This window comes from Gavia stellata, chromosome 22 (genome assembly GCF_030936135.1).
Source record: "Gavia stellata isolate bGavSte3 chromosome 22, bGavSte3.hap2, whole genome shotgun sequence".
Taxonomy (NCBI): Eukaryota; Metazoa; Chordata; class Aves; order Gaviiformes; family Gaviidae; genus Gavia; species Gavia stellata.
The window spans coordinates 11,568,656-11,592,424 of NC_082615.1; the positions used below are offsets into that span (position 1 = coordinate 11,568,656).

The 23,769-nt window shown below is 43.7% G+C and overlaps 1 protein-coding gene across 1 annotated transcript; it reads right to left on the bottom strand.

Moving 5' to 3' along the window:
- Positions 1-236: 236 nt before the first annotated feature.
- On the bottom strand, positions 237-21,851 carry LOC104253474 (ATP-binding cassette sub-family A member 10). Its single transcript, XM_009806945.2, has 38 exons — positions 21,750-21,851; positions 21,142-21,352; positions 20,570-20,728; positions 20,248-20,348; positions 19,205-19,431; positions 18,737-18,875; positions 18,178-18,363; positions 16,945-17,092; positions 16,263-16,434; positions 15,624-15,682; positions 15,102-15,212; positions 14,829-15,004; positions 14,320-14,439; positions 13,814-13,952; positions 13,589-13,679; positions 13,151-13,290; positions 12,633-12,752; positions 12,266-12,461; positions 11,341-11,507; positions 10,470-10,597; positions 9,961-10,098; positions 9,308-9,421; positions 8,847-9,017; positions 8,386-8,496; positions 7,613-7,741; positions 6,693-6,761; positions 6,150-6,241; positions 5,593-5,713; positions 5,126-5,243; positions 4,566-4,657; positions 3,970-4,148; positions 3,299-3,374; positions 2,925-3,019; positions 2,348-2,467; positions 1,993-2,133; positions 1,076-1,155; positions 940-995; positions 237-335 (listed from the first exon to the last, which is right to left on the bottom strand). Exons 1-38 carry the CDS (start codon positions 21,849-21,851, stop codon positions 237-239), a joined length of 4,893 nt encoding a protein of 1,630 aa, XP_009805247.2.
- Positions 21,852-23,769: the final 1,918 nt, after the last annotated feature.

Sequence of the window (23,769 nt, forward strand, 5' to 3'; positions counted from 1 at the left end):
AGGCACTATTTCATCAACCAGCCATTGGAAATGCAGCTTGGGGTAGTGCTCGGTGTAGACACCTGCAGAGTCCAGGTGAGATGTCATCTGCATCTGAGAGGAGCCCTCAGCTGACGATCACTGGAAAGGCAGAGCCTCTTCCTCCTCTTCGTGGTACGCCGATAATGATAGTAAGTATGTGCAGTATCACATCAGTTAGGTTAACTGAGTAACATGTACATGAGCATCGTAGATCTTTAAAAGTCCTCCCGCTGAAGTTGTTTCCATTCAAAAGTCCCATCCAAAGTCAGATCAAAATTATCCTTTTCCTGCTCTCGGGAGAGTTCCAAAAACACCTGAAATGGGCAAGATAGAACTCTGATTATTTCTCTGACTTTCACTAGACACTGTGATGTTCCTTTACAGGAGGCACAGTTCTGCAACCCCTATGAGAGGTGTGTGAAGTAGCTTTATGTGGGGAGCACATACGCAGTAGCTGAGACTTCTGTGCTTTCTGGTATAACCTGCTGAGAGGCACTGGCTGCCATAGGTATATCCATAGAGTACGTTTTACCCACCAATGGATTGACATAAACATTCCTCATCTTTGCCACAAGCCTTGTACAAGCAGCAATAACCCTCTGCTTCAGGAGCAACCATAGAGGCTGGGCATGGGCATCCACCAAGGGTGTCCATCCCTTGGATGTGCTGTGTGCCTGTCTCAGGTGAGTGGAGTCAGGCAGCAACACTTCGCCTAGGCTTGCTCCCACCATGCTAAATCCCAGCAGTGAAAAAAACCAAATGATTCTTCATCACTTTCCCAGTTGAAGACCCCTCGCCTGCCACCCCCAGACATTTTTTTGGTGGAGCAGCCTTCTGCCACTGCACTGGCCCAGGTCTCGCTGCGGCTTTTGTTGCTGCTTATGCCTTCACAGCATGTCTAGCCTTGAAATCACCTGCCTGAGCCAAAGTATTCAAAGAGAAGCTGTACTCCTTGAGGTTGAAATTCCGTTTGGCTGTGGAGAAATGGAAAGAGAGTCGAAAGTTAGCAGGCTGTGTTCCACCTTTTCAAAAAGTCATCTTGTTTTGCTCTTACCTTCCTCTAGCTTGGAGAAAGACTGAGACAGGGGCAGCGCGTCTTCCATTGGGACCTTGTAGACTAGCAAAAAGGGGAACCTTGAAGAAAAAGAAGAAAAGGTGATTCTTGCTCTGTACTGAGGTTCTGGGATCAAAACTTTATGTCATGCTATGAGCTGGATGTATGGATGTTTTGCTGCAGGGATCACAGCAGGGTTGGATGTGGTGACATCTGATACGCTGTATGTAGTCGGAGTCGTTTTTTAGTCCTTCTGTCCATGTGAATAGGCTGCGAGAAAAGCATAGTCCCATGGCTTTCCTAGTGCTAATTAGTTTAAATATCAGTGCGCTGGTTACGAGAGGTTTATATGCACATATGGAGGGCTGCCAGGAAAATGCATCCTCTTTTAATCTCTCTTCTCTCATTTTAAACTTTTGGTACTTCTGCTGGCAGGGTATGTATCAGGATCTGTATATTTTGGGGGGGATTGTTTTATATCTTGATAAACCTATTATGCTGCTCTGCTTAGCAGTGATAGGACAAGATGAAATGGCCTGAAGTTGCGCCAGGGGAGGTTTAGGCTGGATATTAGGAGAAATTTCTTTCCCGAGAGAGTGGTGAAGCATTGGAAGAGGCTGCCCAGGGAGGTGGTGGAGTCACCATCACTGGAGGTGTTCAAGGAACGTGTGGACGTGGCACTTCAGGACATGAGTTAGTGGGCATGGTGGGGTTGGGTTGATGGCTGGACTTGATGATCTTACAGGTCTTTTTCAACCTTAATGATTCTGTGACATCATTAAATCAGATGCCTGTACAGGGACTCTGAGCTGTTCATCCCTTTCCAACTGAGATCCTGTGTCTGGCCATCACACTGGGCACATCTTTAGGGATGCGGTAGTGTTGAAACCACCGTTCATCCCATATTTTATAGTTACCGCTCCTGACGGGCTGCACTTGGGAAAATCCTCAGAATCTCAGCGTGGAGAAGATCAGTGCGCTCTGGATCCTTGACCTTAATTTCCAGTAGATAGCCTTTGCCAAACTTGTTTTTCAGGTACTGAATGGAGCCAATGCACCTGCAGGGAAGGGAGATAAAAAAAGAGATGGCAGTGTGAAACCATTGGTGCCCCACCATCTGCTCCTTCCCAAATTGTTCTGCTGGTGAAATCACGGGGAGCACTTCATAAAGCCCGCGGTGGTGGGCTCAGGTAGGTGAGGCTGGAGGAGAAGCCCTGGCGCTGCATGGACCATTTCGCAGCTCGGCCGCGTGCCGGTCGTGCTGCTGCCCACCGTAGCTGTCCGGACACCATGATGGCCACGCGGTCGCACACAGCCTCTGCCTCCTCCATGTAGTGCGTCGTCAGGATGGCTCCTGTCTCCTTGGTTTTCAGGGCAGCACGAATCATTTTCCTGAGGACCAGAGGGGGGGGGGGGAACCAAAACCAAAGCTAACACTCTCTAAGAATATCAGACACTTTTTCTTATACCTTTGCCCCTCCAAGTGCCTCTCCCCTAAAACAAGTGTAAAAACTTTACATACAGCAACTTTAGACTGATGTGCACATGGTCGCACTTCGAAATAACTGACAAAAAAATATTTTTGACTCAGGTGCCTTTATGAATTCTTCCAAATCTGACTGTCCTAAAGTTTGCAACAAGGATGAAGGCACAATGTTTTTCTCTCTCCTTGCTCATGCTTTAGCTAGAGACAACCAGGAAAATAGAGTTTCCAATAAAACCATTGGCACGTGATGAGCAGCCCTAACCGCAGATGGGGTAAAACACTCTTTACCTAACCTTAGGCATCTACTCTTGGCTTCCAACCCCTTTACCACCGTGGTGGCACAATGCCTGAGGTCCTACTCACCAGACACAGCGCTGCCCGTTGGGGTCCATGCCAGTTGTCGGCTCGTCCAGGAGCAGGACCACAGGATTGCCCAGCATGCATACTGCAAAGCACAGCTACAACAGGGACAGGGGTTTGAGTCAAATCTTTTGCAGTCCCTGGCACTCTGTCTACAAAATGCTGCAGACAGAGTTGCTTCATTTATGGGAATCAAGGTTCTGATTTATAGGAAATATGGGTTTGGAAAAGGCTAATTTCCATCACCCCACCATGGGAGACAACACGATGCTCTCCCGGCTAGCTCAGAGCACAGGTAGGTCCCTCTGCTTACCGAGGGGATTTTTGATTTGTGCTATGGGCATTGCAGTGCTCATTATAGGTAAAACAAAACACACCTTTCTGGTTATCCCAGTAGACAATTTTCTGGGTCTTTTTTTTAAATAGTCTTGAAGCTGCAGAGCATTCACTACTCTGTGTGGAAAGGGAACAAGCAAAAAAAGAACATTTTTGTTATTCCCAACTCAATACTCTCATCAAGGATTCCCAAAATTACAAGAAAAAGGAACTTTTTTCCCCTTGCTCTTGACTCCTGCTTGTTTTCATTAAACATTTATTGTGTTATTAAAATGTAAGTGAATATTTGAAGCAAAGTGTACTGAATAAGCCATAAGCTCTTTTCTAAACCCATCATTAGTGTCAACAGCATTATAAATCCATTCCACCTTGCCAGTGTCAGCTGAGCAGGCAGTACATAAGCACCCTTTCTCGTAGTGCCAAACTATAACATCAGAGATTTTAGAAATGCTTCCTAAAGATAACATACTTAAAAGGACATTAGTGGTAAATTTATCCCCACTAAATGGACTCAGGCAAATTGGAGATTTTCTTAACCCACTCACTTAATCACAGCATTTAGCACAAAATCACTTTTGCAGCTCCATTTCCTGAGTTTCTTTCAAGGTTGCCTCTGGCTCACCGTGAATTTTGACCTTCTGGTCCCCTCCCCATGCCCTAGGACTAGGGGATAAAACATTGACCAACCCCTGGAAACAGCCTCCATCCGTACCGGTTGACAGCAGCAGCCTTATCCTCCTTGCACACCCCCTTCACGGCCGCATAGACCCGCAGGTGCTCGTGCACGGTGAGGTCCGGCCAGAGCGGGTCCTCCTGCGGGCAGTACCCCAGGAAGGCGGGCGCGTGGTCCTGGAGGTGGGAGGTTGCTCCATCGCCCCTCTTCATCAGCACCTGCACAACCAGGCTGATCATTTCGCTCTCACATAGCCTTGCCCAGGTACAAGGGTACGGTTCAGAGGAAGACTGTGGGCTTCATTGGGATTTAGGTGAGGAAACCCAAAGAGCAAGGGAGTGATTTTGCAACCCTCATTTACATGGTTTGTAAATACAAACATGGCCAATTAGGGTAGATGCAACTTCTTGTCAAAGTTAGAAGTAGCTCACGATATTTTTTATTAATACATTGATGATCTTACAGGTCTTTTCCAACCTTAGTGATTCTGTGATTATTTAATTTAATAACACAATGCATTCAGTTAAAACCTTGATCGCCAATAATGCTTTGAGAAAAATTATAGCTCAGCCTAGGCACAACGTTTGCACTTGTGCTTTTATCATGGATCTATCCCTTTTCCCCAGACACCTCACCTGCCCAGCAGTCAGTGTCGTCTCTCCAGTAATCATTTTGATAGCTGTGCTCTTACCAGCTCCGTTGGGCCCCAGAAGTCCTAATACTTCTCCTGGAATCAACACATATAATTTCTTAGTAATACTCCCCATTCAACAAATATATCAGACACAGTCCCATAAAAGAAAAAATATAAAAGAGAGCATGCTAATATCAAAGGTCATATTGAAGTAAACAGTACAAATATATGCTCTGAGCGCCCATAATGTTTCAACTCTAACTGATGCTGCGAGTCTGAGCATTGCTCCCAGGTCACTCAGAATCCACTGCTGAAGTGGATCCTGGAGAGAGGGGGATACAATATTTTAGATAGCAGAGAGTCAAAGGTAACTAATAGGATGCATCCATGTCATGTTGTTCATTAACACATCAACCACAGACCAAACACGCCTCTAACCACAGAGCAAATAGATTTGACCTTTATGTCCTTGCTCAGATAACTGAGAATCTGCAGAGAATTAACTCTCTGGTTATGACCAGGGGTTCAAAACAGGTCTAGGAGATCAGTTCCAGTTCTCGCCTTTTTTAACACAGAAGGAAACATTCTTGGTGGCCATTTTATTCTTCTTCTTAAAAACTGAACCCGCTTGCTTTATTTTATATTCCTTGCACAGATTGCTGACAATAATGACCGATCTCTGAAAGGAGGAAGAAGAAAGATTAGTCTATTATATTGGAAAGCATTAATCCTTCAGTAATATTCTTCCATTAAAAAAGGCAGAAAACCTTCTAAAGATCTTTGAATGTGTTTTATAGCTCACTGAGAACATGAGGTGTAACAAGTCACTTTACTGACCACGTTCCTCTTAACATCTTTCTTCTCTATCCCGATGGGACCCACACTGTACATTTGGGAGTCTGATTTTCCCAGGGAGAACAATACAGCCAGAGCGCTGACATGCACTCATTGATACTTGGCGGTTTGTTTTTTACCTGTGGGCTTCTTACTGGTATAAAATAAAACGAGAGGACAACACTTAGTCGTACCTCCTCCTGACTCGGAGCCGCTATGGCATTTCTCACAGCTGCTCTTTCAGCTTTAACATCTTCATCTTCCTCTTCGAGCTCCTGGGGGTGCTGATGGCTGCCTTCTTCTCTTGGGGAAATCCTACAAACCCACCAGATTCATCTTAGCATTTTGTTCTTTACCCTTGTTCTCCATCAATGCATTTCTGGATAGACCAAGAGTGTATGTCCTTCTGGTTCAATGTTTCTTGTGGGTTTTTATTTTTTTTTTTTTTTTTTTTTAATATTTATAATGGTTCTTTGTACAACACAGAAAGAAGCTGGTACATCCACACAGCACAGGCAACACCATGTGGAGGTACTAACAAGATTGAGAGCTGTTTTATTTTATCATAGTACTGTAGTATTTAAGGGGCTATTTTGGTTATAAAAAAATCGCCAGTATTAAAAAAAAAAATATTTAAAAATAGGGACACAAAAGCAATGATATCCGATCAAAATGTTGTCTTCAAGGAAAAGCAGCGTGGTAGGAGTTTAGAGCTCACATGTGCCTGTGGTGCATTTGTATTTATACAAACCTAAATATTGGGTCCTTTCTCAGAACTGCTCTTCCATATTTTATCTCCAAATATCGAAGAAGAAAAACGAAACCCACAGAATGGATATAAGGCTGAAAAAAAGAGGTTACCACATTAACAGCCTTGCCTTCCACCCTGCTACGGCTGAAACCGAGAAGATGGTGGTAGTGTTATAAACTATGTGGGCAAAAAACACGGTATGTGAAAATAAAGTTCATTAACATCTAAACTCAGGGTAATCCTGAAGGCTGTGAACTCTGCTAGCACTTACTAATACAGCAGAAAATACCAATGGTAAAAGAAAAACACAATTCATAAAATAACAGGGCAGCATTAAGTGATCTGGGATTATTTCTTTTTCCCTTCTCCATTTGAAAGGAGCGAGGTTATTTTTGCACAGGGGGGTAATCTGTCATCCAGACCCACTGAGATCCTCCTTCTGCATGAAATGAGCTCAGGGTTCTTGCCTGCTTCCTCATAATTGAGGATGGGGTTTAGGAGACACACATTCTTAAATAAAAGTAATCTTAAATGTTTTCTTACTGCAAAGACAGCTATTAGTACATCATTCCTTGGAATCACACCAAAAATCTCAACGTCTTCTATAAAAATCTGTAAGAACAACAACAAAAAACCAAAACACAAACACCATGAAGACCTGTAATTCTTTAGTATAATGCTGGCTAATTTTGGAAGGGTTAAAGCAAACAACAAATACGTTGAAATTGTACAAAAGCTTCTGATTTACCCAAAATATTCACCATACAGATGAACAAATACAGATGCTTGACTTTGGGCATCCCAGTCCTATACCAGAAAATGTCACGGCACTCAGTACATGTATCAGACTCTCCTTTTGGGGGTAATGGCCTACCACAGGAAAACATCTGATCTCCTCTCCTTTGGGGTCTCAGCAGAGAAGAGGTGGAAGTGAGTGGGCCAGGACAGAGGAGGAGTGTCTTCTATTTGGACTTCACTCCTAAGTCATTTATAGCTCATAAATGGTCTTGCACGTAGCTGGGGGTTTTTCTTAAATTCTTAGCTGACTTTCCATGACCACTCTCAGCTGACATGGAGTAAATCACCTTGTGAGAATTCTTAATTCTCAGTCGGTTTCCATACAAAGTCAGACGTGCAACTTCAAATTTTCTCTTATGATTGTTCAAGCCACGTTGCTCGACTCTGCATGGAAAGAATTGAGAGTGCTTACCTAATCTACAGTCAGAGCTCAACTGCATGAGAAGTAGCCCCTAGCCGTAATGAACAGCTGGAAAAATTAGATCTTGTCTGAAATGGTCGTCTAACGATGATGCACTCTGGCCATTTGGAAAATCCCACCCATAAGAGGAAACTAATGAGCCTTCCCAGAACGCAGCGTGCAGTTACCACCAGACTTTGCTCACAAGGACACATAGTTGTGTTTTACGGTGGGGTGCCTGTCCTCACCCAGTGCCACCGCTTACCTGCTGGCAGTTGATCGTTACACCCAGCAGTGGGTACACAGGAATCAAGAGAGACACAACGTAGAGGGAGATTCTGGTATCGATTAAGAAATCCATGACTCTGCTGATAATACAGGAAACAAAGCATACCTAAAAATAGAAGAAGAGGTTAACTTAGCTGATGGGAAGGATTATGCTCCTCACTGGTCTTAAAAATTGTCGGGGTCTACCTTTTCAATTCCCTGTTGAATTTCTAAAAATGGACAAGAAATATGAAGATGAGGAATGGTGAGGGTTCAGGAGGTCCTCAGCCGTTTCTGTTTGATGGTAGGCTGCTGGTTTGTGTCAGCCAGGGAAACTTCTTCCCAGACACAGGGCTGCTTCGGGCAGAAGAACAAAGCATGGGATCCCGTCCTGTGTTTTCCCATCCCAGTTCATGCCAAATAACCCATGTCCTTCCAGGTCAGGCTCAGGCTATCTGCATCTAACCTGATAGCTCATGTCTCAACACCTTACCTGTCTTGGTTGTGAGGTGTTGAACAGAGCAATAAATAAATTTTTTGCCTCCATTCCTGCACCAGCTCAGGGTGGATCCAAGCATTTCCCTGTGCCACAGCAGGATTGTGGGAACAGAACACGGTGACACGAATTTAATATAGAATTGACTGCTATAAAACAACATGTCTGTATTTATGTTCTACATCTATACTTGGGTTTTGACCTCTAGTTCATCCTTAAGATCTCAAAATACATTTCTACAAACACTACAGCACATTGTTTAGCCATATGCTTACCGCTATCAGGATAAAAGACCAAAAATCACAGTTCCATCCTTTGCAAAAGATGAAGGAGATCAAGTAGATGAAGAGAACAATAGAAATTCCATAGCCAAAAGTACCCGTGATCTACAGAAAAGAAGGGCTTTCATTGGAGAAAATGGAGTGATCTAAACAACAAAAAACCTGTATAGAGCACTGTGGTTCAGTTTAAACAATCATATGTTAAGATCAGGGTATTCAAAAATTACCACAATTTTACTGCTAAGTGTAAAGGAGTATATTAAGGCAAGATTTATTGCCTTTTATTTCCAGCTGGGGAAACCCAAATGCTAGGAGGTGAAACAAGGAAGCATCTGGGGACCCAGAGGTGTGCCAGCACCATCCGCACCCACGATGTCTCAGCTACTCCTACAGACGCTCAAAATATTACCCCGGTCCCTCCCTAGTGAACCAGCAATCACCACAATGGGGTGTACCAGCAAGAAGAGGCTGTCGATGTTCCCAGAAATCTTGTTGCTCATTGCGAACTGAAGCCCGAACATTGAGAAGAGAAGGAGCCAGCACAGCGGGATGTCCACCAGTGCCTGGCCGCACCAGTACGCCGAGGGAAAAAGCCCCGAGATCCGCAGCTGGTCACGAGCTCCCACCTGGGAAGGCACAATGCAAAGGGCAGTTTATTGTTGGTGCTTGGTTTGCCAACTGCACCCATGGGAATGGCTCCAGGAAATAAAAAGCTAACAAAAAGCTGTTACCATTGCGATACTGGGATAAAATTCCACCTTTTTTTGTCTTTTAGTGTTTTGTTCTGGCTGCAAAGCTGCTCATGGCAATACAGAGAAAAACACCTCAAGCTGCCCATCGTATTCAAACATCCTGTGGCAATGCAGTTGTAATCCCATCTGCCCACCCCAAACCTGCTCCATTTCAAGGTATTTACCTTGTAATCCTGCATGTAGCCCATTGCAAAGTGAGGAGGAAAACCAGGGAATAACAACAGCATGTAAACAAGGTAAAGCGAAACAAAATAATCCCAGAATTGTGGGTCATCTATCTGAAAATAGAAGAACAAAGCATTTGTGGAAAACGTCTGCAATGTAATGGTTACATGCCACAATTCACCTCACTACATTCCTCATGAAGTACAGGGTAGTATGAACACAAAGTGGGATTTATACTGGCAGGAGCAAAGTTTTCTCCAAACCATAGCCCTGAAAAGTGCTTGCCACCGGTGAGGAGAGATGGGTGATGCAGGTTCCACTCCTCCATCCCAGACTTGTGGTGGGCTATCTCTTCTGTCAATTGATGGGCCACAGCTTGAATAACACGACATAGAGAATAAGGAACCTCCTGAAGAAACCTTCCCAGCTACCCCCTCCGTTCAGTAGCCCTCGAGACCCACGAGGGAAAAATTAGCTTCAGTTTTCCTGAAGTCAAACGTGACGGTTCCAGAGCCACCACAGAGGAAGATGGGTCTACAGGTACAGATAGCCACACATGGCTTCCCATTAAAATCTGATGACTTACTGAGACCTTAAGCAGATTTAAGAACTATTTTCTGACACCTTCTGGCTGCCAGGATCTGACACTTACAGAGAAAAATGGATGACTCCAGATCCGAATGTGCACAGTGCAATTGAGGGCTCTCAACAGAGCGTTGCTAATGACATTCACAAGCACCGGAAAGCAGTTGATGGCCTCCACGTGGCATAACACGGTAAACCTGTAGCTCTTCAAAGAGCAAGAAAACAAGATGAAAACTCTTGGCTTTTCTCATCTGCAGGGAAGCAGTAGAAAAAGGGCATGCCAGGAGAATCCAGGCCTGAAATAATTAATTTTGCCTATGCTTTGTTTGCTAAAAACCAAATTGCTAGGTATTGGAAATCTATGTAGCTGTGCTATAAAAATGAAAAGTTTGAGGTGGAGGATGAGGGAGATAAAGTCTCCTCTAGCATGTAGTTTACCAGTTAAAATACTTCCAAATCTTTATACCTGTGGGCCCCACTCAATAGGACCATCCCACAGGTAAAGCTGCTGGAGGCATTTTGCTTAATTATCCAATTGTTGGGAAGAAACAGGAGGAAGAGAACAAAAGTCTTCACCTGGCCTTTGCGAGACACTTTTATAGCCCCATTGTGTTTTAGTTCCTCTGTGATATTTTCCTCACTTGTTATTTCCACTGTGAGATCTTGGCTCTCGAGTGTGTGGATAAAGTCTTCAATGCCTGCACCTGGAGTGAAAGCCAAAAGCAAGAAAACATAATACTGAACAACAGGAGAGTCTTTGATGGTTTGTTTTTTTTTTTAAATCCATGACCACCAAACAAAAACACAGAAAGTCTAATAGCTGTGAACATCAGACAGCACATATGTGGTGGATCATTGCACATTCGTTTCTGTGAGGCTAATGGATTTCAGTCTCATTGACTGAATCTTGCATTGCCATTGTTTTTTCTGCCTTTCCTTAGTTGCTACAAAATGTATTTTCCTTGGTGACTGTCTGATGAAGCCAACAGTACCATACTCTGGCAAAATAACATAAAAAATAGCATCCACTGATAGGAAGTTTGAAGGTAAAACTCTTGAAGTAGACTGTTAATTTGACTCAGCACTAGTGAGCCCTTACTGGAGTATGGTGCCTGGTTTGAAGATCCCACACTCTGAAAATGCAGAAATTGTTTGGATAGAGATCTGGATTTGGGGCAGGGAAAGAACTGGGTCCCTTCTAATCCCATCTGCTACGATATCCCTTTTCACATCATTGCATCAGGAGCTCACCAGCTGCTGAAGCCAAAGTAGGCTTCATTCACAACCCTTTAAAAATGACAATTTCCGTGCTCTTCTGTCACTAAAACCTTCATCATCCCTTGGATCCCCTCCATCCTACCACTGTCTGCTCTTTCCTCTTATTTTCCTTTGCAACAGCAAGAAGCCCCGGAATAGGAAAGGATGAGGAAAGGCTCGTTCCCCTCACCCGTGGTGTTGTGGACCAGGAGGCTGGTCATCTCCGAGTGAGCCCTCTTCCCCAGGGGCACGAAGTACCGTGCAGACGAGAGCTCCCAAGCACTCACACTCTGCCAGGCAGCAACCAGGGACAGTTGCAAAACCAGAGGAAGCAGAAAAACCACATAGAGCAGCAAACTACCTTAAGAAAGAGATGAATAAACACTCCAAAAACAGATATTCAGCAGAACGCATTTGCTAGTTGGGAATGGTATGCTATATTCAGGTTACCCAATGCTTTTTCTGTTAAAAATCTTTGGCAATTTTTTTTTTTCAAAAGTCTCAAACCTTGACCATTCACAAAGGCTCTCAAAATTTAGCAGGGAGAGGACCTCAGATCTGGAGTGCTCAACTTTTTAGGGCCATGAAAAGCCTTTCAGACTTCCTTAAGATACAAATTTTTCATAAATCAGCACCTCCCTTCTGTTTCTTGTCCCCCACCAGGAAACGCCAGCACGCCAGATTGAAGACCAACGGGGCCAAATGAGTTCAGACACTGGCAACATGAGAGAAGTTTAAAAAAAATTAAAAAGGAAGTCTGAAAGCAGTACTTTTCCCTCCTCTCTCCGTACACACTAGTTTATTTTAAAACTTCCTCCTCCATCTGAAATAAAAGTGTTTCTAAATGATTCTTTTCTTCAGAAAGAAACTGGGTTTCCCTTGCATAAATCACTCAGTATAGAAATGAAAATGCACAAAAGGGAGATTTTATATTACTGGCACGGGAAAGGGAGAAGCTATCCTCTCCTCTGAGTGCAGATTACCAAGCTCATTCATAGCCAAGACCTGATATCAATTAACCCAAATGCTCTCTGAAACAGGGTGTGAAAATTGTCCCCCCTGCTGTGACTGTGGCCAGTTCCAGATCTGCAAAAGAGAATCACTTTGGTACTCACATTGACCGCAGGTTTTTCACTGAACTCTTAAGCTTTAAGAAGTGCACCCGTGCAATGGCAGAGACCTGCTGCCTCCAGAGAGCCAAGCCGCTGACTGCCGCCTTCCCGGTGTCCGAGAGCAGCAGGGAGCCCGGCTCCGTCTCGTCAGGGCACCGTGGTCCTGCTTCTGCCCACTCCTCCCCAAGGACATGCTCATCTGCAGAGAGTTTTCCACATGCACATTTATGCCTGAGACCAGTTTCTATGTTGTAATGTGTGAAAAATTAAGAGCCACCTTGTAATCAGCCGTTGGAGGCATGCCCAAGGGTTATTGCAAAGTAGCTGTACTCTTCCACTATGGATTGTATATTTGCAGCCGCAATTGTACCTTCTTGATCCACTGTGGCTTCTTCCTCCAGTCTCAGGAAGACATCCTCCAGGGTTGTCATGCTAACTCCGTAATTGATAATTCCCTGGTCAGAGCAGCTGTCGAGGCCGCTGAACAGATCTGCAGGACAGAGATAATACAAGTGCCTTCAAGGTTTCAAACAGAAGCAGGTATCTCCAGACCAGACTTTGGTTCAGCTGAGTCAACCTGACTGGAGCGTCTCCAGTCACAGGGAAAATGATAAAGCTGTGAGCTGCCAGGATGCAAAGGGTAGCCCACATGTAGCCCAGTTTACCCTGCTAGGTTTTTCATTCCAAACAGTAGAAAAGCATTTGTTGTACATTTTGATCTTAAATGCATGGATGCTAAAGTTGGGGGGGGGGGGGAACAAAATGTAGCAGTCCTAGAATCCTTACCTGACTACTGTAGAAAATCTCCCTCTTCATTCCTCTTTCCCCACATTTGTGATTATTTTTTTTAATCTATGGACAATTCTCAGTTATTTTAATATACATTACCTGGGAATTTATTCACGTTTTCTAGTGGCAGCTTATATCTCAGCTCATATTGACTGTGCCCGGAGAGTATGACATTGGGGATGTACTGTTTAACCAGAGATGTCACGTTCTCTAAGTCACAAGACTCACTGACATGGATCCTGTTCAGTTGAAAAAACCCAGATGCTTAGCTTTAAAAAAACCACAAACAAACAAAAAACAAACAACCACCCACCACCATTGTGTTTGCTAAGATGCATAAAAAGAAAACTCCAGCATACTTCATTCATTCCTTACTCTGGAGTAAAGTGCCGCTTCAGTTAACTTAACTGAATATTAATTCAGTTAATTTTCTTGTTTTGATGACATCTGCTTTACAGTTTTCCCCTTACAGTCATTCTGGTGGCTACTTGTACATGCATGTTCCCAGATATCGGTTGTTGGGGCTGAAGTAGGTACCTTAAATGATAGCCAATCCCCCATTTTTTCTTCAAGAACAGAGAAGAACCAATGCACTTCAGCTTCCCGTGCGAGATAAAAGCCTTGCGGTCTAAAGAAAGAAAAAGCCAAAGGAATTTATACCATAGAGCAGTCATTCAAAACCTTTTTTGCAACTGAACCTCACGTGGGCTTTCTGTTCCAGGGTTACTCTGCAGAGATGCTACTGGCTGAGCCCGTGCTTACCTGCGAGGACATCAGCCTCGTCCATGAACTGGGTACTGAACAGGATCACCCGTCCAGCTCTGTGCTCCTTGAGGAGGCTCCACACCTGGTGCCTGGAAAGAGGATCCAGCCCAGCCGTCGGCTCATCCAGGAGCAAAACCTGCAGAAAGGATGAAATCAGACATTCCTCATTGCCGGAGCAATCACATGTCTTTTGGGTTTGGTGTTCCTCTGAAAGCCTCAGGTCCTGAAGGCAAGAGACCCAGGCTGCCTTTTATGCAAGGGCAGCTGTTTTGGGAGCTGTGCAGAGGTCAGGGAACTATCTCTCTGCTTTAAAACTGGACTGGCAAGATGGATTATGAATTTAACAAAATGAAATTATTAAATTTATTAATTTTAATAATTATGAGCGCTTTAAAGAGGTCTGAAATCATGCACGAACTTGTAGCCAAGTACATACGTAAGGTTTTAGTTATGTTGGACCTGAATATTCCCTATGTTATGGGGCCGTGTCTCTGCTGCTTTACCTGGGGGTTTCCAAGCATGGCTATTCCAATGGATAACTTCCGTTTTTGCCCACCACTCAGTTTCTCAGCTCGAGTGTCTTGAACGTTACTGATATCCAGCAGTTCCAAAATGTTTTGCACCTAGAACAGCACAAGGATGTCCATTCTCAGCACCAGTTGTCCTTCCATCCTTTATTAGCCATGAAGGAGATCTGGCTAGGACTGAAGGCACAGTTTCTAAGAAAGAGCATGTACCAAGGTCTACCACTACCAGCAGGATCAACCACGCCAGGGGCTGCTACATCCCCTTATCTCCTTGGGTTGAGAGAGGAATCGCTGTGATTGTATCAAGCCCACAAACTTGCCTACTAACCTGGTCAAAGCTCGACACCAGCTTCAGTTTTCAGAAGACACAGCCAGGTGGACCCTTTGAGCTTCCCCGTGCAAAAGGAGCCTTTACTAAAACATGGGCTTTGCCTACAGCCTCACGTTGCTGCGCAGTGATGCGTTTCAGGGGAACACACACTTACCTCTTGCTCTACCTCTTTGGACTCGATGCCCTTGATTTCTGCAAAAGTTTTCAAGTTTTGTTTCACTGTTAAGACTTCAAACTGTATGCTGAATTGTGGGCAAATGCCAATCATCTCTCTAATGTCTTCCGTACCTCCTATTTCAGAGAGCTTGCAGTTGTATATGGTTGCAGAGCCTGTTTACAGGAATGTACAGAACGTGATGAGGTGGAATGAACTGGTCTTTACGGCTTTTGAATCAAGCCCACCCTGTCCCACCACTGGCCATCCTACCTTCAGAAGGCAAAGTGAGTCCACTGAGTACGTTTAACAGTGTTGTCTTTCCAGCCCCACTGTGGCCGAGTAAGGCAGTGATCTGACCCTCGTAAATATTTAAAGACAAACCTAGAACAAAACCAACATCAAGTTTGGAAAGAAATGAGATTTGACTTGCCTCTACTCATTGTCAAAGGCAAGACAAGTCAAGAAGTATAAGAACTAAGTAGCAATAATTAGCAAAAAGCGCATCAAACAATGTGGGTCCAAGTTCTGCAAATCTTTAACTAAAGGCATAAGAAGGTGCTCTGTATTTAGCAGAAAAGACATAACAACAGAAAAAAAACCTTTCCTCTCTTTAGTTTTATTAAAAATGGAACATCAGGAAAAACTGAACAAAATAGTAATCAGTTGCATCAATTAATATTTTACATAAATTTTCAAGAGATACAAGTGTTGTTTTATTTCTTTGACTGACTGAAATGCTTCCGCAACTGTTCTTCCTCATCTTTAACGGGAATCAATATCAAGCTGTCATACCTCTTAAAGCTTCTGTCTTCTTGTCCTTCTTTTTATATGCTTTTTTAATATTGTTGAGTCTAAAAGGAAGGTAAGGAGGACATTATTTCTGGATTTCTGTAAATAGATTTCCCTGGTGCCCTTTTTCATTCTTATGGGCCTTAATTTAAAATGACAGAAATGGCATGAAAAGTAAGAGGTACTGGGAAGCAACCCTGGATTCAGCAGGGTTTGGCATGCTCTGTACACAGGCGTGAATGTCACTACCTGGCACGCAATACTGGAGCACTAAGCCTTGCAAAGACAAGGTCAAACCCGTTGCAATAGATGGCTGTTTTACAATGGGCTGCTGTCTGCATTCTCCTTGTTCTCCCTAATGGACTTTTAACAAAGTCCACAGCAAAAAAACCCCTGTTTTTTGTTAATCTGAATTTATCTGAATTTCACCATTAGTGACCAGCCTGATTTATCTATTTATCTCATCTGCATTTATCTCTAATTTTTCTCTGTGAAGTGAAGTGTTTTGTAAGAGCCTCATGAACATGAAAACTGCCTGGATAAGTCAAAACAAAACCGAGGGCAGAAGCGGTGGTCTGTGGGAACATTCAACCCAAGCTACCCAACTCAAAAAGCATGAATAGCAATTCCTTCTCTCCTAACCTGATGGCCTCCTTCCCCATGAATTCGGGGGGCACCGGCTCTATGTCATCACCGAGGAGCTCCTCAGGGCTCGCTGAAGTCCTGGGCATCTCCCTGGTGGAGCCTCTCCTGCTCCGCACCCAGTACGAGGGCTTCAGGCAGAAAAAAGGGGGTTCTGGGATGCCATATTTGCCTGACAGGAAAGCAAAGGTGACCTGTCATTAAATAAAACCCCAACCGAGACATCATCCTAGACTAAACATTTAGGAGGTTCTAATAAGTATTTGGCTGCCTCAAAATTGGTACTTTGTCCAGTTAAAAAAAAGAAGTTTGAAGCTGGGATAGACGAGACAAGAAGGTTCGTGTCGGGGCTGTAGCTAATGAATTCAATATTTTACTTAATGAATTAAAACATTGTCCCACACATTATTACACTATTCTCTCACGAACAGTTCAACAGCAGTATAATTAGAAAGAAAAAACACTAAATACTTTGTTTTCTTTGATTTGGGAATTACCAGTGTGTGCCAGGGGCAGAAAAGTCACTCAGCAATATGATATATTTTTTTAGTCCAAAACCTATTTTGATTGACTCAGAGAATGGAGCAGCCCATCATTTCCTTGAAGAGCTATTACATGCCATCCGTATAAATCAAAAGTATAAAAAAAAGAAAGCACGACTGTAAGCATAATTCATACCTACCTGGCAGAATTTTGTCAAAATACGTAGCTAACAGCAGGTACAAGACTGAGTCAAAGACCAGCAAAGTGTAAGTTGAAAATAAAAAGTATGATTCCTCCATAAGGTTAGAAAAAGAGAAACCCATTCCATATTTTTCTAAGTGGAAAATCTGAAACAAAGGACAAAGAAGAAGGTCGGAAGACTATGCACACGCCATCAAACCATGGATGCGATTGACTTGTTAACCCAGAAATTATCTGCAGTACTGACCAATTTTTCTTCCTTTCTTTTGAGTGAGGAAGGGAAATAAATTTACTCCACACAGAGATCTTATGTTTTCATTGAGAATTTTCCGGAACAATCCAGAAGCAGAAGAAAAAAAAAAATCAGAGTTCTATAGAAAATCATTCAAGAAACACGATAATGGCACCCTCGATGTGACAGAGTCACGACAAAGACAGTATAATTTTATGTAGTGATGGATTTAACCATATGGTAAATCAGCAGTAAACTCAGTTTCTTTTTCTGCTGGTGCAGAAATCTCCTCTGCCAGGCAGATTTTTTTATATATCAGGAAATCAAATATTAAATAACTGGAGCTATAAAGCATCGCTCAGAGCTATGGAGATATGATTGATGGAAAAGTGGGAAACCGCACAGAATTATCCAAAGCGGGGATGGAAGAAGGATGGCCGCAGCAGAAAACTCAAATTGTATTTGCACAGTTTCTGTTGCCAGGAAGAGCTGCCGCAGCAAGAGGGGAGTGACCGGGCAGCGAAGCGCTGATGTCCCCAAGTCAGCTCCCGTCTGCCTGGGGTCCGGCCCCGGCAGATAATGGTGCCGTTGTGTGCGGCGATGGGCTCACCGGGGCTTCCTCGGGTTCATGTGGACACTACAGAAGTGCACAACAGCAGATTATTTGTGGCAAGGGCTGTGGTTTTATTTGCATTCATCGGCTCTTTAAATGGGGGAATGGGACGGGGGCATTGGAGCCCCTCTTTGCTGCCCAACGGCAGCTCAGCTTGCACTGAGGTTTCAAAACAGGATGTGGATATGAATGACAAGATTTTACAGATGTGGAAAAGCTGGTCTTTTGAAATGAGGACTATGACTTCCTACGCCGTTCTCTATCAGCAAAGTACAGTAGGGTCTTTTATTGCCACTGTCTGTGACAAAATGTACTCTGTCCCCCCCGAGAGGGCCCCAGACACCAAGCGACTGGGAAGGTTCAGCTGCAGAGATGATGCCCCATACCTTTGCAATGCCAGCATTAAATGCAAAAGGACAGAAGAGACCAAGAAACCACTTCAACGGCTCTGGAAGATTTTCTATCAGCACCGTCAGGCTCAGGCATCCGAAGAGAAAGGTGATGAGGAACCCCATGGAGCTGGCAAGTTTGGAGGTCCGTAAGAGGGAGCAGAGCAAGAAAACCAGGTGGATCTGCAAGAACAGGAGCTTCCTTCAGTCACTGAAGGAAATAAATATCTTTAACAGTAACATTTCCATTTGCCAGGCAAACAGATCTCTGGTGAGCTGAGTCCGTGTAATAAAATACACTGAAGTCCTTCTTAGTGGGTTGATCTGAGTTTCAAATCAGGTCTTTGGTAGCCAACCTACTGCCCGTCAGACCTTCAGGCTGCAATTCAAATCACTGCTGCCGAGTCAGAGAGTCCACTCAGCTATTTCAATTAGTATGACCAGGCAAAGGATACAGTCCTGAGCACTGTGCAAAAGGCTCTGGAGTAATGCTTAGGCTCATCAACATAGTAATAAATCATATGGTGAGAAAATTTGGCTTTGAAACCTGACTTACACATGCTAGGCCATACAGGAAAAACAGCAGTAAGATTGCAGGGAAGCTGCTGAGGTAGAAAGCACCCTGCACCCCGAGAGCTGTCAGCAGGCAGGAGAGGACCATCACGTACACAGCATACAGCAGACTCCAGGAGAGCCTGAAGAAGGAAAGGTGGCATTACACTTTCATCTAATTAAGAACTGTTGTTAAAACTTCATCTGCACGGCAGAACCATTTTAAATTAAAATATTAAGTATTTCCAAGGGTCAACTCATTCACGTCCTCTGCAGAACAGAGAGCGTGACCCACCTTAGAAGGAAATACCCAAGGAAGAAGAATGCACAGCTGCCATGCTCAACCCTTCTTGTTTGTCCTTAAAGTACCGGAGAAACTTATGAACTCATTTAACTTACTAACTGACTGTGCAAGTGCCCAGGAGTATACTGATTTTTTGCAAACAGATACTTCAATTAAAAAACAACTCACCAAAATGCAATATCCTGCAGCCCCATCGTCTTCATCGATACTTTGAGCTTCTTCTTTTCTTTTACAACATTCATCGATAAGAAATACATGAATGGAGAGAAACACATCACGGTAGTAATCATGAAATAACTGTACTCTAATGTAATTGAGGAGATGACACTCCGGGACTTCATGCGGACACCAGCAATTGATCTCATTTCTTCCCAAACAGAATGATTTGCCACCACCTAAAGGAATTCAAGGTCAACATCTCAGTATTTAGTTTATTTTCTACAGTGAGATGTATTTATATAAGGAACCTTCTGATTCATCATCCCTAGATTTACTTTTTAATGCAGCTTTATAGAAAACAGCAAGAAGTAATGCAATAAAGCCCTATGGGAAAGGCTCATCTGACTCCCTTGTGTGTCTGCACCTCAGCCAGACTCCCTCCCTTGTCTATTGAGAGATAAACCCTTCAGCTCACCCAGAGGTAAGGGTCCAGACACACAAATGACTCACGCTCCCCAAGGTCCTGTCTCTCTCCCAGGGGATGAAAGCAGCCTGGACAGCTGGAGGGGCACAGCCGGCTGGAATGACCCCTACCCTGCTATATTTTTGAGGAACAATTTGGAAAGGAAGGACAAGAAATGACAGACATGCCTACTTTGAAACCAAGTCACCCAGCAGATATTCATACCACCGCAGTCTCCTGCGAGAACTGCCTTTTCCTTGGAATCTGAGAAATACTCTATATCAAACAGTGGTATTAGACTTGGTTCCCAGCCTTTAAGAGAAATCACCATTTTGAAGAGAAACAAAAGTTAGTACAAATCTTCAAAATCAAATTGAAAGCCGTCATGTTCTGCAGGAGCTGCCGATTGCATTCAAGTTCTCACCGTTGCTGCCAATAATATTCAGACAGCCGAGTATTTTAAGATACTTGCTTTTCTGCAGAATTTTCTGACAAGCCCATCTCTTGCTATTGTCACAGAACAATTCATCTTTCCCAGACCAAGGTTAAAATAAAAGGACACCTACATCAGTTCATAAATTCAATTTACCTCTATAATAGCAGCATCGATGCTGGACTGCAGGGACAGGAAGCCTTTGTACCAATACCTTGGGCTGTAACAGTACTGCCACGAGAAGTTGTAACAGTTGTCTGCAAGGATGAAAGGTTAAGGGCAGTGAAACATAACTGGTTTTCACTACAAAAGCTGATGATAAGCATGCATATGCACTGTGGGAAACTCTTCAACTGAACAGTGGCCCACTGGCAAACAAAAATTTAACAATTTATTAAATTAATTATATATAGATTATTCCAACAAAGTGATGCCACGCCAGGCAATCACCCACCCATAAATTCTCCTTTTGTATTACCTATGTGTCCAAAGTTGTCATTTGGAATAATCACATTCTCAGTAGGAAACCTGAGGTGATAGGAGAAGTTGTCTTTAAATACAACCCCTATAATTTCATTATTCGAAATCCAGGCTTTCTCCAGGGCTTTCTCATTGTCCAGTGCCTCTAGTTTTATACCTGTAATTTGTAAGAAAAATATTGCAATGAGCTTCTGTAGGTCTGTAAATGTGTGCACAGGCACGGGGTATATATTCTGCTTTTTTAGCATTGCAATTCCTCCTTTCCAGTTCTCCTCACTGGGCAGGGTAGCACCTTTAAATACTTCGTACTTTACCAGCTGGGAGGAAGTGAACCTCAAAAGAATGAGCCAATGTGTCTTAATAGTATCATTCTACAAAGGCAGAGCTTTACAGCTGAGAAGCACACGCTGACCTCACTAGTAATTTAAATACTAGAGAAGAAATATTTGTGAGAATGGAGGGTTTGGGGTGAATTTTCTCTACTGACCAAAGATACTGGAGAACCACTAAAATGTAGTGTTTAATAGGTTGAATAATGACAAAGCTAAATATTTAAAAGGCAAAACATACCCATCATTACAGAGTTCAAGGCCACTTTATTCATTATCTGACTTGTGGTCACAGTGATGGGTGTAAAAGCGATTGTGACCCCAGTGGCATCATAGGCAGGATCGTCTAACTGCCCGAGGTAGCTGTAAGGCACTTCGGGGTAGGGGATGTTCATCATGAAGTTGCACACTATGAACATCAGCAGCAGAAAGAGCAGAGACAGCATCCACTCCTAGGTAAGGGGGAGAGAATTTGATATTATTAAATTAAAAATTATTAATATAACAGTATAAGAGCATATTCTCTGTGGGATTAAAATATAAACAAGAGGCACTCAGTCACACCAGTTTCTTAGATGTTGACTAATTAACAAGGTCTTTGCATTCTGCACGTCACCTCAGCAAGTTACTCGGCTCACAGAGCCCATCTGTGCTCTCCTACATCACATAAGAGACAGAAATATTACATGTTAAAAAAGTAAAGTCTTGTAAAGTGTTCATTCCCGGTCAGGGCTTTTCAAACGTACTTTAATGTTCTACTTTACAAAATGAAATTGAGGTGTAGGGGCAGGCAGAGATTGGCCACTCTTCAGTAGTTATTTTTTTTCTTTCTTATTTTTTTTAGCTTACCTGAAAGCTCTGCATCTTCATCCTCCACTTGATAAGTACATTCTTCCACAAAAGAATTTTAGTTTGCTGGAATACACTCCTATGTCTCTGAAGCGTCTTCATCTTCGAACCTACAAATTTTTCAAAATTACTTTCAGATTCAACAAAAAGGAGAACAGCAGTGACTGCTTTTATTTGCACAGTCCTTGCACATGTGCACAATAATACTTTCGTTCCCTTTTTACTGCAAGAGGGAGCTGAAGCAACTCAGACCTGTGCCGAGCACAAGCCAACCCTGCAGCACAGCTTCTAGCAGTGAGGGACCAAGAGACCTCATCATCCTCAGCATACTCCCAGTCCCTGCAGCTCAGCAGTAAGACATGGGTTATAACCCGAATTTCAGGCTTCCGTGCTGTAGCATGGTAAGGCTGGGAGGAGTTATTTATGAAATAAAAAAGGGACCATCAGACTACATGACCTAAATGGTTTGGGTGGCCTTAATATCCAAGAAATAACGACAACAACACGGTCGATTAAAATCACCAAAATCTTTTTGCACGTCATTTTAATGGTCTATAAGCTTCACACCAAGTCATGTTGAGCAACTCCTGGCTGTGGTGTGAGCTGAGCTCATACGGAAAGCAGCGTTGATTGAAGGCAACTCGGAGCTACGAGAGAACAAATTCTTGGAAGTGCGTTTGGAGAGCTGTCATTGTCAGGGATATTCATCGGAAACGAGAGAGAAACAGCCACGAGCATGTGTTGGTGTGTTACTCCAAAAGACGTGGCAGCATCCTTAAGAAGACGTGGTCAAAGCAAAACAAGCATTTGTTGCCTGGATTAAGGCTGGTGGTGGAAACTTCAAGAAGCAGGCATAAAGCTGGCTGTCAGAGTAAGTTTTGCAGATGAGATATGTACATATTAACCATCAGTAAAATAATCATGAGTAGCTTTAATGAGCAAAGTACCCAAATGCGAAAAAGCTACACTCATCTAGCCGAACTCCTCTGCTGTCACAGATGTGGCTAAAATATGCTTTCAAACAAGATCTTGATCTTCTATAAGTGAAGTCTCAGATAGAAATACCAGCGCATTTATAGACCTAATCCTTTCAAACCTTCCTGTCATACGGAAGGAGGATTTACGTTGTCCTGTTCCCCTTGGGGGATGACGCCTCACTGTGCTGACAGGCAAGGTGGAGTTTATCTTCTTCCAAATATTTATGCTCAGCCCGCAGGGGAGGCACGTCTCCGCTGTAATGAGGCAGCGGGCACCGAAATGCTGGAAAAGCAGCTGCAACAAATGGTCTTCCCCGGGAACACGCTGCAAACACATGCACTGGCACGGCACGTCAGGAGGAAGGGGCAGGGACGTCGGCTCAGTGGCAGAAATCTGCTGTTTCGTCGTCACTCTCTGAAAAGTTTTTTCTCTCACAGATGACCTCGCCAAATCCAGGCGTATAAAAATTTGAATTTAGCCTGTGCTAATCATCTCTAGACTTCCTTGAGGAGGCTGTGAAGTTAAACTTGCAACTGCTTGGTCACTTTTTCACCTAAGAGAAGCAAGGTGTAAGACAGCGTGTATCACCCGTATGCATTTCCACAACTGAAACGGGATTTGTGTCACAGCTACAGCAGGTTTCCAGTTTGTCCTTCCTTTGAGTAGTCACATAGAGTTATCTCGACAGGCTGATACACTGCTGGAGTTTCAGCTGCACACCCAGCAAGTCCCGGCTGGGACGGAGAGCTGGCGCACCAGGTACCCGTTGTGGATGTCCCACGTGTCCCCCACCCCGTCACCCCTCAACGCTGCCTGACGCCCAACCGCGCTGCTGCAGAGTTTGGGCAGTTGGGGGAAACTCGGCAGAACTGATCTCATTGCTCCTTCAGTATTTCAGGGGGAAGTTTTAAGAGCATAAGATGGACAGAAGACTTTTTAAATTCAATCTTTAGCTTACGCTGCATGTAGGGAAAGAAATCTGCTCCTCACATGTGCTGGATTACCTAAAATACTGAGCTGAGCTGAACCTACCTCATCCTCT